The sequence below is a fragment of the Furipterus horrens genome, unplaced genomic scaffold (assembly GCF_987537825.1).
Source record: "Furipterus horrens unplaced genomic scaffold, mFurHor1.1.pri manual_scaffold_5, whole genome shotgun sequence".
Lineage (NCBI taxonomy): Eukaryota > Metazoa > Chordata > Mammalia > Chiroptera > Furipteridae > Furipterus > Furipterus horrens.
In genome coordinates, this window is record NW_028327175.1 from 79,885,431 (window position 1) to 79,900,987 (window position 15,557).

Below are 15,557 nucleotides of genomic sequence, written 5' to 3' on the forward strand. Positions count from 1 at the left end.
ATCCAATGAACCAGCAGTTAACTGTTTCAAACCTCAAAGGAAAACAAAAAAACAAAAAAACAAAAAACTCCAAACTGCTTATCAGTAAGTGGTATTTCAAGAACTTTAGATGTTGAATTTTTTTTTCCATTAAAGACATTCTTAAATTTCCTCTATAAATGTATATAAAATGTCTTTGTGTCATATACACTGTAAGATTTATTAGGGTCAAGAATTAGTTAATTTTAAAGGCTCGTTAAAATTATTTTTATAAATAAGGCTCTAGGAACAGGTCTGTTCCCATGAGTTCAAATTATCATGCAAGATTTTCAATGCTTTGTAGTATACAGGCTATGAAGACATTGTGACATATCAGTAAAAAGTATTACATCCAAGTATTCACACAAATGTTAAAATTAGAAACTGATCTAACAGAAAAAACCTTCAAGAATTTTCTTTTTAAAAAAGCTACTGTAAATACTCAAAATGTATTTCAAGTATGTTTATACAAGAAATTCTTTCCAAGAGACTTTTTCTCTATTCCTATTATTTGTTAAAATAGTATCAAGCACTGACTAAAAACAATAGCATCAAGACCAAAATAATTATTTTCTGGAGTCACTTTTCTAACCTATCTATGGCTATGTGTTACAGATACCAAAAATTTGTAATTATTATTTTACTTTAGAAATTAAAAGCATTGTACATTTTTTAAAAAGAATACTTTGAGTGAAAATACAAGTATGGATGTGTGGAGATATTCTTGTTCATTTCAGGTACAAAAATATGATTTCATGAGCCCCTATTTATATTTTGTTTTACGTACATATTCCGACCATAGCAGTTCTATGACAAGAGATGAATTGAAGAAGTTCTAGACTAATAATAAAAAGCATGATTCTATTGCAATACTACAAAAACAATAATTCCTTGTATCTTGTTTCATATATTTATAGCTAACAATTTGTCAACTTGTCTATCAAACATGGCAGTGCTATGAATAATTTTTAACAAATTCTCAAGTGATTTTTTGGAAGCTATAAATAGGTTCATTTTGCTGGAGGGAAAATCATAAGGCGGAGGGGCTGGTAGACTGAAGATGATGCTAGAGGTGGGAGGAGCCAAATACCAGGAGGGCCTTGTGTGTCATGCCAAAGAACTGACTATGAGTGCTGAGAAAGACTCTGACTTTTAAAAACAGATTTAGAAGAGTTTAGATTAGAGGTTCTTAATCTTTTTTGCATCAGAAATCCCTTTGAGAATCTGAAAAAAGCTTTGGTCCCTCCTCTCTCACTTAAGCACATATACACACATGCATACAAAGTGTCAATATGAGGGGGACTAGACTAGAGGTAAAAAGACTAATGATAAGACTTCCACAGAATCCTAGGCCTGAACTTGGGTCCAATGCCACTAAAGTTTTGGGGCCAGGTGGAGCATGGAGATAATGAGCTCCACTGGCAGGCAAGGTCTAAAGGGCCTGTAGACGGCATCTGTGTAGTTACTGAGCAGGCAGTTTTATATTAGAGTATGCAGTCTGTAAGAAAGTCTGTCCAGGTTTGGGAAATAGTTGAATTATCTACATATTTTGAAGAAATGCCATTACTAATACAGATGTTTCAATGTTTCTAAAGAAACCATTTAAAAGTACTTATGAAATACAAGAATCCTTTGCTCTTCACATCTTCATCATTCCTGAGTTTGGAAAGCATGGAATATTGTATTGTCTGAATCGACTGGGTGGGTTCCTGAGTTTTAGATAGCGAATGGTGAGAATTCAGATAGCAAAGTATTAATCGAAAGAAAAGAAAAGAAAGGAAAGAGAGAGAGAGAGAGAGAGAGAGAGAGAGAGAGAGAGAGAGAGAGAGAGAGAGAGAGAGATAAAGAACTCAAATCTGCCAAGACGGGAGAACAAAAGCAAAAGTCTGGACAGTGAAAGATACCTTATTCAGGATTTGAGATTTTTGATTTAATAATTTCTGAAAAGAGCAAAAACAAGTTCCCTTTTGGATTAAGAGCAATTTATTCTACATAGCTCAAGTAATAGTAATAATTCTAAAGATTTTGTGATTCTCTAATTTGGACAGTGCTTATTTAGACTATTTGCCTTATTACCTCAAATGAAATAAAATATTGCTAAATATAGTATTTGAAAAAATGCAAACTATACCAATACATCTTGATAATCAAACCTTTCCTTTATACCGCCAATGTCCTAAATCTACTCTAAACTTGAACAATTTACCTTTTTAAAAACATGTTGTTCAATGTAAGTTTACAACCATGCCTAAATTTTCTATTATATGCCATTTCTGACAAAGAGGCTTAAAGGTTTAGTCAAGATATAAACAAAAGGAAATGTTCTTGATTCATACAAAAACTAAATTACCTGGATGACTATCTGGCCACTTGGCAAATCCCCCTACTAGGCGATCTTGAGTTGATAAGATGTAATTTCTGTTTTTCTCAAAGTTTGTGTATTGGAAAATTTTCAGAAGCTGAAATGACACGACATACAAATTTACTGACATAAACTTTCATATCGATCATGGGCTCAGTTTTCTGACATACAGTATATCATTTAAATATGCTTTTTTCTAGCTAGGGCTCTCAGAGCAAACCTCTGGGGACTTGAGTACTTAAAAGTAGTCAACCACATTATCTTATCAAATCCACTCTCCTGAATTCTTGACCCACTCACTGTTTCCTTCTCTTGAACCCTGCCTACTTAATCTCTTCGCATCATATTTAGTGAGGTTCAAGACACAACTTCCCCAATCTGTTTAACTCTTCAGTCATTTAAAAAATTACAATTTTACGTATCCATATTTTAACTCTTGTGATAAGCTTTTGAGCTACTAAGTTGCAAACTGGTAGAAACCAGAATTAAAAATATTTCAAAAAAAGAGCAATAAAAATTATTAACTAGATGCTAGAGACAGTTTTATATAATAATAATAAGACAATTAATAGTTCTTTGATTAGGAAAGATAAAAGGTGAGACAAATATGAAGCAGTTGAAAGTGTGTTAATGACTCAGAGAGGCAAGGAAGATATCAGTGATAAATGAAAAAGTATTATTTTTCAAAAAGGAAAAAGAAACAAAAAAGTTATGGTACAAGTAAGAAACAAACTCACTCATTTTGATTTAATTAATAGAATATATAGAGGGACTTCTGGTCAAGATGGTGGTGTAGGTAAACACAGCTTACCTCCTGCACAACATCAAAATTACAACTAAACTATAGAACAACCATTATTCAGTACTGTCAGAAATTGAGCTGAGTGGAAGTCCTACAAATATGGAACTAAAGAAGAAACCACACTGAAACCAGTAGGAGGGGCAAAGACATGGTTCCACACCCACGTGTGGCAGATAAAAAATCGGGAAGGATATCTCATGAGTGAGGGGAGTCCCAGCTCCACACCAGGTGCCCCAGCCCAGGATTCCAGTGCCAAGAAGATTAAGTCTCCATAACTTTTGTCTGTAAAAACCAGCAGAGATTGAGGCTGTAAAAAACAGAAACTTCCGGAATCCCAGGCAATAACTCTAAAAGGGACCTGCATGGATATACTTGGACTCACTCCCTCCGAGCTCTAGTGCAGAAGCAGCAGATTGAAAGCCATCAAAGATATTTGGAGAGAAACCAAACTGTTCAGCACCAGGGTGAGAGCTGGGGGGCAGCTTTCTCCCATACAGAAGTGCTGGCAAAGGTCACTGTTCCTTTTCTGAGGCCTCCCTTAAAAGAGCCAGCAATCAAGGTTCAACTACAACAGGAGGGTGTACACAGCCCAGATGGTGGGCTCATCTTGAGTACCCAGCTTAGGTAATAGGGGAGGCTGTGCCACTGGACCCTACAGGACACCTACTATGTTAGGTCACTCTACTGAGCCTGGGAGACGTAGCAGATCTACTTACTAATAGAAACAAACACAGGGAGGCTGCCAAAATGAGGAGACAAAGAAACATGACCCAAATGAAAGAAGAGATCAAAATTCCAGAAAAAGAACTAAACAAAATGAAGATAAACAATCTATCAGATGCAGAGTTCAAAACACTGTTTAGAAGGATGCTCAGTGGACTTAGCGAGGACCTTAACAGCATAAAAAAGATCAAGTCAGAAAAGAAGTATACACTAATTAAAATAAAGAACAATTTACAGGGAATCAACAGTAGAGTGGATGAAGCCAAGAATCAAATCAGCTACTTGGAATACAGGGAGGCAAAAAACAACCAATCATAATAGCACAAAGAAAAAAATAATTCAAAAAACTGAGGATAGTGTAAGGAGCCTCTACGACAACTTAAAGCAACACAACATTCACATCATGGGTGCTGCTGGAAGGAGAAGAGTGAGCAAGAAACTGGAAACCTACTTGAAAAAATAATGACTGAAAATTTCCCTAACTTGGTGAAAGATGCCCAGGAAGTGCAGAGTTCCAGACAAGATGAACCCAAAGAGGCTCACACGAAGACACATCATAATTAAAATGCCAGAGGTCAAAGATAAAAGAGAGACTCTTAAAAGCAGCAAGAGAAAAGCGATTAATGACTTACAATGGAACTCCCATAAAGCTGTCAGCTGATTTCTCAAAAGAAACTTTGCAGGGTAGAAGGGATGGGCAAGAAATATTTAATGTAATGAAAAGCAAGGACTTACAACCAAGGCAAAGCTATCATTTATAATTGAAAGACAGATAAAGAGATTCCCAGACAAAACAAAAGCTATAGGAGTTTATCACCACCAAAATAATATTATATGAAATATTAAAGTTCTTTAAGAAGATAAAAAATATGAATAAAATGGCAGTAAATATTTATCTATCAATAGTTGAATCTACAGAACAAAATAAACAAGCAGAACAGAAACAGAATCATAGATACAAGGCACGTTTTGATGGTTGCCAGATGGGATGGGGGTTGTGTGGATGGGTGAAAAAGGTGAAGAGATTTAGAAGTACAAGTTGGTAGTTACAGAATAGTCATGGGGATGTAAAGTGCAGCGTAGGGAATGTAACAGCCAAAGAACTTACACTCATGACCAATGGACATGAATAATGGTGTGGTGATTGCCTAGGGAGTGTGGGGTGCTGGGTGGAGGGGGGCAAGGGGAAAATTCAGACAACTGTAATAGAATAAATGATAAAATTAATTTAAAAAGAAAGAAAGAAAAAGGAAAAAAAGAATACATGGAAAGACTCTTTAGAATCCTCATGTTGGAAACATTTTCCATCAAGTAGCACACGCGTCATTACAGAAAAAAGAATTAACATTATACTTTGTTCAGTAAAAAAACCAAAACAAAACAATATTTGCATAATCATAATAAGTGGTTATTGGTTTTCAAATTTTAGGATCAACCTACAGGCCAAGCATAAAATAGTTTATTGTCACTGTATAAAATATGAATGTTATCAAATTTGACATTATAAAAGTAAAGGTAAACTGACCAAATTATAAGGTGGAAGAAGAGAAAAGATTCAGAACTAAAAAACAAACAAACAACACCCCCCCCCACACACACACACTCAAAACTAGTAACAACTTACTGAAAAAAGGGAGGCTAAATTTTTATTTTTCATAGTTGGGAACCAAAGATAATGTCTAAAGGTAATGAGTCAAGAAATCAGCATATTAAAGTTATCAACAAAAATTCATTTTTTAAAAAATGTTTAAAAGTAGTTGCCTTTAAAGTCATCAAAGGCTATCAAGGTCCTATCAGAAAGACCCAAAAGTCAACTTTTCAACAAATGGTACTGAGAAAGCATGAAGCTGCACCCTTACTTGATACCATACACAAAAATTTAGTAAAATAGATTTAAGACCTAAACTCAAGAGCTACACCTATAAAACTGTTAGAAGAAAGCATTGGGGTAAATCTGCATAACATTGGATTTGGCAATGATTTCATAGATAAAGCAACCAAAAACACAAGCAACGAAAGAAAAAACAGATAAATTAGAAGACTTCATCAAATTGAAAATCTTTTGTGCATCAAAGGATATTATAAACAGAGTAAAAAGACTCCCAAGAAATGGGAGAAAATATTTGCAAATCATGTATCTTGATAAGTGATCAACATCCAGAATACATAAAGAATCTGTAAAACCCAACAACAATCTGATTTAAAAATGTGCCAGTGTTCGTGAGGTTGTACAGAAACTGGAACCCTCATACATTGTTAGTGAGAGTGTAAAATGGTGCAGCTGCTGGGGAAAAGTTTGGTGGTTCCTCAAGAAGTTAAACATAAAACTATCACATGATCCAGAAATCCCATTTCCAGGTAAATATCCAAAAGAAATGAAAGCAGGGACTTGAACAGAAAGTTGTACCTAAATGTTCATAGCTACCTTTTTTTGTTTAAATTTATTTTTGGACTATAGTTGACATATTAGTGCCACATGTACAACTTAGTGATTAGACATTTATATACCTTACAAAATGATCACACCTGCAAGTCTAATATACTCATCTAATGCTATACATAATTATTACCATATTACTAACTAGATAGCCATCTTATTCACAATAACCAAAAGGTGAAAATAGCCCAAATGTCTATCAATAGATAAATGGACAAACAAAAGATATTAGCCATAAAAAAGAATGAAATTTTGATATATGATACAACATGGATGGCCTTTGAGAACATTTATACTAAGTGAAATAAGCCAGACATGGAAGGACACATATTATATAATTCCACTTGTATGACACACCTCGGATAGGCAAATTCAGAGACAGAAAGTAGGACAGAGGTTACCAGGGGCTGGAGGGAGGCAAGAATGTGTAGTTATTGTTTAATGAACACAGAGTTTATATTCAGGATGATGCAAAATTTCTGGGTGTAGATAGTGGTCATGGTTAAAAAACACTGTGAATGCAATTAATGCCAATGAATTGTACACTTATAAATAAACTGTTCAAAATTAAATGGGTAATGGCAGAGCTGAAATTAAAATTTAGGACTATTTCACCACCATGAAAGGAAGAAAAAAAAAAGCTAAAGGGGTACTTCATAACAGATAAATCAGGTCTGACAACTCTGGAGCTCTTTGGTTAAAAGGAGAGACAACTAGAGATTATGTGCCTCTTCATGTGATGCAATAGGAAATACACATCACCAATGACTGGTTATTTAATGATAATAAAAAATTATGGCTAATTTTTTAGATGTGATAATAATACTGGAGTTCTATTTTTCAAAAATGGTATTTTTCTTTAGCAAGTGTACTGAAAAATCTCCAGATAATATAAAAGTGGTATCTGAAATTTGCCTTAAAATAATATAGGGACGGGGAGAGTAGTGGGTAGGGGTATGGATGAAGGAAGGCTGGCTTTGGGATGAAACTGCTGACTGGTTGATGGATATAGAGGGATTCATTATTTACTATTCCCTCTACTTTTTAATATGCTGAAATTTTCCATAATTAAAAAAAAATGGTACAGGAGGGAGGCTCTTGCCTTCATTTTAAATCACTGTTTTCCAAATTTATTTCAACCATGTGCATGAATTTTGTCTAAGAGAAAAAATTAAGAAACTATACAGAAGATGAACATAGACTTTTGTTAGAATTCAGAATACTATAACTAGGTGATTCTTTCTAAAGGTGAAAGGCAATTTTAAGAAAAAAGAAAACATGTAGGTATTAGTGGCTAATAACCTTATGGAATTAAGTAAATTAAAATGTAGCAGAGATGGGGGAAGATGCATGGACATATCAATCAATACATTTTAGAAGGTTTACACAATCTTCTGAATAATAATAAAAAATAAAAAAACCTTAAATGATTTATCTTTTAAGATTAATATCTTCCCATAAAATCTTTACTGGTATGTTCAGAAAGATCCCTGCTCTAGATGTACTACTGATCAATTTCAGTAACAAGTTTTTTTATGACCTTACACTTACTTCCTTAACTAGGTTCTAGGCCACTTGAATTTTATAAGAACGGGCCTTTTCAAGCAGTACAATCGATAACTGAATTCTATCTAAAAATTACACAGACACTAGCTTTGCCAGAGCAACAGGAAAAGCAGTACCCAAAACCTAACAATATTTAATGAACAGTACAAAGACTCTTTAAATACAGTTGATATTAACATAGAGTATAGCTTTCTCATTTTTATTATTTCTCTTACCTTTAGAGTTGCTCCCACCCAAAAAGAGTAACAGGTGTCTACAGGTTTATTTGGTCTTCCATGATAACCATTTTGTTGCCTCATTATACACCACCTCTTTATCCTGTTCAATTCTTTTTCTGAAAAAACTTCTTCTAGTTTACCCATGAGACATAGTGATGCAATACCGCAAAAAGTGGATCCTCCTGTTAATCAAAACCACACATTATACCATTATACTTCAAAACAGATGCCCAGCAAAATGATATAAAATGCTTGGAGAAAAAAAGTGGTTAAATAATTCTAGAAAGTAGTGAGATAAAATTAATATATATTTAAAAGACAATTATAATTTTCAATAGTCACCAAGCAATGAAGTTTTCAATATAAATTTGATGAAATAGAATTTAAAATAATTTAAAGCCATAAGAAACATTTTACTTATGAAAATAAGTAAGGCTTGGGAAACTAAAAAACCTGTTTAAAATTAAATGGTTAATGGCAGAGCTGAAACTAAAATTTAGGATGAACTACTATTCCCTGTGAAGGACTCTACCACCTGATTCTGATTTTAATTCCTTTAAAGATAGTATATTACTTATGAATTGGGCTTCCATCTGTCTGCAGCTACAGGCTACTTTTCACATATAACATAAACATGCTAGAAGCTGGTATGCAGATGTGATGCCTAGTTAGCATAAGAAATTTAAGGAAAAAAAGTTTGAGCGAAGGGAGAGAGTGAGTATGTGTGGGCAGGGGAGAAGAAAACTGTAGCTGGAAGTAGATGAAAAGTATCCATCCTCAATATTGTAGAATGAATAATGCCCCTGAATGATATCCAGGTCCTCATTCCGGGAACATGTGCATGTTGCCATATATGGCAAAAAGGACTTTGCAAATGTGATTAAGTTTAGGATCTTGAGATGGGGAGATTATTCTGGATCACCTGGGTGGGCCCTAAACATAACCACAAGGGTCCTCATCAGAGGAAGGCAGAGAGAGATAAAACTACAGAAAGAGGAGGCAATGTGACCATGGAAGCAGAGACTAGAGTGATGTGGCAATTAAGTCAAGGAATGTTGGCAGCCACAAGAAACTGGATGAGGCAAAGAACAGATTCTCCCCTGCAGACTCCAGAAGTAACTAGCCCTGCTGACATCTTGATTTTAGTCCTATAAGATGCAGTAGTTCAGACTCCTGGCCTCTAGAACTGTAATAGAATAAATTTGTGTCATTTTATACCCCCAAGGTTGCAGTAAAATGTTACAGCAGCAATAGAAAACCAGTATATCCACAAAGCTAATTACTTTCCTAGGAAATGAAAAGTCAGTATTTTTCCATAAAGAAAAGAAACAACACTTTCCATTGGCACTTTTTGTCAACTCCAAACAACTTTAAAATACTTATATTTCCAACTTATTACTTCACTTAGTAACTTTTGTTTTAGCTATTTAATAAATGATTGTTCCTACTAGTCCTAATCCTGTAATTTTCCTTCTGCTGTTATAAATCTTGGATATGTTCCCTGGAAAAGGAAAAGTGAGCATTCCCTGTAGAAAACTTACGGCAACTATTATATCAAATGGATTACTGTCAGGAAGAACTATTTAATCTTTAGAATTTTTCCCAATTAGTTCAGAGATCTGTGTTGCAAAAGAGTGAATTAAAACAGAAAAGTAAAAAAAAAAAAAAAAATCACTACCTTTTAGAATAATTTCTATTAAGCAACTATAAATCTTGAATCTCCTCTTCAATAACACACTAATTTCAACTTTTCTTTCATGAAAACTTTGGCATGACTTCAGGTTTTCTAACATCATTAAATACAAAACCTTTAATAATATGTCATCTTTAAAACTACCAAAAAGTAAAATAAAACATTTAATTGTTACCATCCAAATTACTTGTTAGGAGTCTTTAAAGCAAACTGGTACAATTCAAAGTAAAAATACTTCTTACTTTGCCCAAATCACCAGATTTTGAAGATACTAACTTCTGAAGTTTGGGTTATGAGCAGCCAAAAAATGTAATTACAAAGTCTATACTTAAGCTAAAATTCATTTACCAAAATTATTTACCCCTTAAGAGGTTCTTGTTACACATAAAATTCTAAAAAGCTAGTTCCAAAAACCTGGATTACAATCAGTATGTTAGACATAAAAACAGCAAGAATACACAATAACATCTTGACAATAAGTAAATTAAGGAATATTATAAAACAGCAGGCACAAGAACTCTAATAGAATATCCTCTGGGGGCTAAATAGGATTATATCAATGATTCCTACAAGCTTCAAAAAACTTCAAGAATATTATAACATTATATTAAAGTACAATACAAGAATTGCCCTTCAGAGTAATCATCTGAATTCATTAAGAAAAGGTTAAATTGGGTTCAGTATGCCTTGGTTGAGGAAGGTATGAAAATAGCTTTCCTCTACTCTATGTTCATGGGATGATACTCAGTCAGCTGAGCCACACTAAAAGACCTGTACTCAGAAAACTACAGGACACTGAAGGAAGAAACTGAGGAAGATACAAATAAGTAGAAGCACATACCATGTTCATGGATTGGAAGAATTAACATCATTAAAATGTCTATAATACTCAAAGTAATCTATAGATTCAATGCAATTCCTATTAAGATACCAATGACATGTTTCACAGATCTAGAACAAATATTCCAAAAATTTATATCAAACCAAAAAAGACCTCAAATTGTCTCAGCAATCATGAGAAAGAAAACAAAGTTGGAGGGATCACAATAACCTGTTATCAAACTATACTACAAAGCCACTGTAATCAAAACAGTCCTGTATTGGCATAAGAACAGACACAAAGATCAATGGAACAGAATAGAGAGCCCAGAAATAAAACCATATCTTTATGGTCACTTGACATTTGACAAAGGAGGCAAGAGCATATAATGGAGTAAAGACGGTGTTTGCAATAAATGGTGTTGGGAGAACTGGACCGGTACATGCAAAATAATGAAACTAGATCACCATTTTATACCATACACCAGAGTAAACTCAAAATGGATAAGAGACTTAAATGTAAGTGGTGATACCATAAAAATCCTAGAGGAAAACATAGGCAATAAATTTTCAGATATTTCATGTAGCAATATATTTGCTGATATGTCTCCTAGGGCAAGGGAAATAAGAGGAAACAATAAACAAATGGGACTGCATCAAATTAAAAAGCATCTGCACAGCTAAAGAAACCATCATCGAAACAAAAAGGGAACCGATTGTATGAGAGAACATATTTGCCAATTATATCTGGAAAAGGGTTTAATCTCCAAAATATATGTATAAAGAACTTACACAACGCAACACCAGGAAGACAAATAATCTACTTAAAAATGGACAAAGGACCTGAATAGACACTTCTCCAAGGAGGATATACGGAGGGCCCACAGACATATGAAAGAATGCTAAACATCACTAGCCATCAGAGAGATGCAAATTAAAGCCACAATGAAGATACCACTTCACACCAGTCAGAATGGCCACCATTAATAAATCAACAAACAACAAGTGCTGGCGAGGGTGTGGAGAAAAGGGAACCCTGGTGCACTTGTTGGTGAGAATGCAGACTGGTGCAGCCACTGTGGAAAACAGTATGGAATTTCCTCAAAAAGCTAAAAATGGAACTGCCTTTTGATCCTGTGATTCCATTGCTAGGATTATACCTGAAGAATCCTGAAACACCAATTCAAAATAGTAGCATTATTTATAATAGCCAAGATTTGAAAACAGCCTAAGTGCCCATCAGTAGATGAGTGGATTAAAAAAATGGGTACAGGACTTCTGGCCAAGATGGAGGCGTAAATACACATGCTGCATCTCTTCACAACTAAGAAGGAATCTATAACCACTTCAAAACTAAAAAAAAAAAAAAAAAGGTATTACCAAAGTCCAGAGGTGAAGAGGCATGTAGGAACACCTAGAGAATACATTCTCTCTAAAGCCTGTAACTTAAGGTCTCTGCGTAATTGACAATAATTACTGCAGTGGTTTTGAACTGTAGTAACTCAGCTAAGCTAGAACTTCCTGTGTGGCCTTAAGTTAGAGTAATCTGTGTTAAGATCTGTAAGGTGGAAGTGAAGCAGCAGCCACTGCCCTCGTTGTTTTTAGGGGAGGTATGAGGCAAAGGCAGAGGTGCTGGTAGATTCCTGCTTGACCTTATGCTCCCATATATTTGGATCCAAATTTTTCTTACTTCTTGCCACCATGACACCAGGTTCATGAATGGAGGCAGGAGCAACAGCCCTCCACAGACTCCAGCATTCTGGCAGCTGGATGTACCTGGCTTTCCAGATTGCCCTGCAAGGTCTTACTTGCCCATCTCTGTCAGTGCTTCAGAAGGACTCGCCAGTGACTTTTCCCCAATTCGCCAACTACTTTTAGTCCTCCTTCATCATCTTCTGCAACTGTATAAAATCTCATTCCTCTAATAAATCCTTATTTTTTAATATTCAGAGTGGTTTTGTTTCTCTGATTGAATCTAATGCAAAGATGACTAACTCTCACGGGGATGGCATGAGGATTAAATGAGACTAAACGGTAGTTGGTACAGTAGCAGCTAAATACGAAAATTCTTTTCCCTTCCGTCTGTAGATCAAACACTATAAACTGATGACTTATGGGAGACAACTGGTATGACTGGCAAATTACACACACACACACACACACACACACACAAACACAAGAGATGAAACATCCAAAGTTCTGGATTTCTGGCTTCTCCGAAAAATCAGTAGGTCTGGTAGTAGTAGCTCCACGTTCCAGAACAACAATAACATGTTTAAGAGGGAGAAAAGAGAGAGAACAACGGTTTGAACATGTGCAGCTTGGGATGCTGAAGTGATAGCAAAGTAGATATGCCTGGAAGGCAGATACAAAGGGAGCTACACAGCTCAGAAGCAGTATCACATGTTTGGAAACAGTTTCGGTGACATCAACACAGGGATGATTGATCAAGAACCATTGGCTGGTTCATTCACTGTGTGCCACACGTGTTATAGGTGTGGGGGATACAACAGTGAATAGAACAGGCTCAAGTCTCTGTTCTTATGAGGTTTACATTATGTGAGGAGACAATGAACAAACAGCTAAAATTTAAGTAAGTGATATGGAGAAAAAAATAAAGCCAGAAAGGGGGATAGGGAGAAGGATGTATATATGTGGTTGGTTTGTGATTCTAAATAGGGGGTGTGTATGTGGGTGGTTTGCAATTTTAATAGGGGGCTTATCCAAAAATATCACATGAACCAAGACCTAAAGGATGTGAAATAAAGCCAGATGCATGCTAAGATTGGTTATGGAGGACTCTATACAAAGAAGAGCAAGAACAAGAGCCCTGAGGTTTAGAAAGATAAACTACCCAAGGAAAAGAAGAAAGTTGGCAGGGGTCAGAGGGGTATAAGGGAATTAAATGGTACTGGAAAAATATAATTTTAAAAAAAGAAAAGAAAAGAAGAAAGTTGGACTGAGGTAAAGAGGTCAGAACAAGAAACAAAAATGGTGAAGAAACCAAAAACAACTTGTCAGGAAATAGGACAAGAGGAATCTGACATTTCAAGAAAAAAGGGGTAGAAGTTAACAGCTTCAAATGCTTCAATAAAAAGATAAGGAATGAGAAAGAGACACTGGATTTGAAATAAAGACCACTCATAACTTTAAAAGAGAAATTTCCCAAGTTGCTGAAGGCTCATACCAAAAATTAAAAAACAAGCCATTTTTGTAGAAGGGCAAACAGTATTTTGGACCACTATTCTAAAAAGATTAACAATAGAAAGAAAAAAAGGGAGCACACAATAATTTCATAGGGTGACCAAACTGCAGGACTCCTTTTTAGGAAGAGGTTTTCCTTTCCAGTATAGATAATGATAAAATAAGACAGGGAAGGATGGCTAGCCCACAGTCCTCTAGAATCCTCTAGAATAGTACTTCTCAGCCTATCTAACCTCAGAGCAGGAAAAGAACAAGAGTAGCTGATATCTGTAGGACAAACTGAGGTGTCCTGAGGAGGGCGCTCCTGGTCAGAGGCCACCTTAACAGGGGCTCCAGACACTCAGGTTCTCCTTGGCTGCCCCAAAGGCTAAGGGAGCAATAGCTTGGCACACCTAGAACCCATTTGTGGTACATCAATATACTAGAGTTCTGTGATTAGGAAGCCCTCCTCCAGAGCTTCAGGTCCCCAACCCACCAAACTGAACTTAGAGATAAAAGAATGTAAGCTGCTTGGCACGAACCACAGTCCATCGTGGATGATCTTGATGGGTACAGTCCTAGGCAAGTCATACTGACTCAAAATCACTACGTGTGTGACTCACCAAGAGTTTTTTCCTGGCAGGATCCCTTAGAGAGTATCCATGTTAGAGCAGCCCTCTCTGTTCCACATCCCAAAGAATGTAATCCCAATTTCTAGGGAACAACAGTGTCTGTCCCACAGGTCTCCTACACTGGTAAGGTGTCTCCTCACTCACAGTGCCTATTAACATCCTTTTCAAGAGTGAGCAGCAGACCTATCTTCTCAGAAATTCTTAAAAAATGCCAGACTTCCCCTTTGTGTAACAACAAGTATATCCTTCTTACTAAGTAGTGATGACCAGTGACACAACTGCTATTGCAGGCTGGCCCCACCGCTAACCTCAGATAGACTCAGGCACACACAAGAATTATGGTGTCCTAATCACAGTATGGCCTCAGAGGAAAATCCAAGACAGTCTTCTATGCAGCGCTTAGCGACACACTACAAATAGCTACACTGAAAGAGAGAGTAAAGAAGTGAGAGGGAAGAGATACCTGACAGGACAAGGTCTCAGGGGAAGTACAAGATATGAGATTGAGGAATATATATTAAAAATATCTTTTTATACACTTTACAATCCACTTTACCCCATATCTCTTATAATCCTAGTAACAATCTTAAAAAAAAAAAAAAGTACAATTATTTCTACTCTGTTGATGAGGAAGCCTTTATAGATACGAAGTAAGGAGCCAAAATCACACAGCTAAGTGTCAGGGATGAGACCTGAACACTGACCTTTTTCCACTGTATCACACTGGCAGAGGGATGGACACAATAGGTGAGCACAAAAAACCTGCTGTGATGAAGAGGAAACAAGAAGTTCAGGCCGAGAGCCTGCTTGATTTGGCCTCTTCCTTTTTTAAAAGGGAGCATGAAAGCATCTTTACCTCTACATGGACATATTCAATTTGAAAGAGTTCAGGCCACTGATGTGTGGACAAACTGACTATTATCTCTATTCTGGTTGTGCCAAAAGTGGAAAAAAATGCGAAAGGAGAGATTGTATCAATATACTGAATACACGTTATGCAACAAAAAGTTTTATGACTATGATTTAGGATAATTACATTAAAGAAGGTAAATAAAAAAATTTTTATTTCTTCACAAATTCACTGATTCATGTTTAATATTCGGC

The 15,557-nt window shown here is 35.7% G+C and overlaps 1 protein-coding gene across 1 annotated transcript in view; it reads right to left on the bottom strand.

The window, feature by feature from the left end:
* The window catches only part of PGGT1B (protein geranylgeranyltransferase type I subunit beta), a 48,897-nt gene that overhangs the window by 2,397 nt on the left and 30,943 nt on the right, over positions 1-15,557 (bottom strand). The window contains exons 7-8 of the mRNA XM_090276596.1: positions 8,124-8,308; positions 2,369-2,477 (exon numbers count right to left, since the gene is read on the bottom strand). Of these exons, the coding sequence (XP_090132722.1) occupies positions 2,369-2,477; positions 8,124-8,308 (294 nt within the window). The remainder of the gene's footprint in view (positions 1-2,368; positions 2,478-8,123; positions 8,309-15,557) is intronic.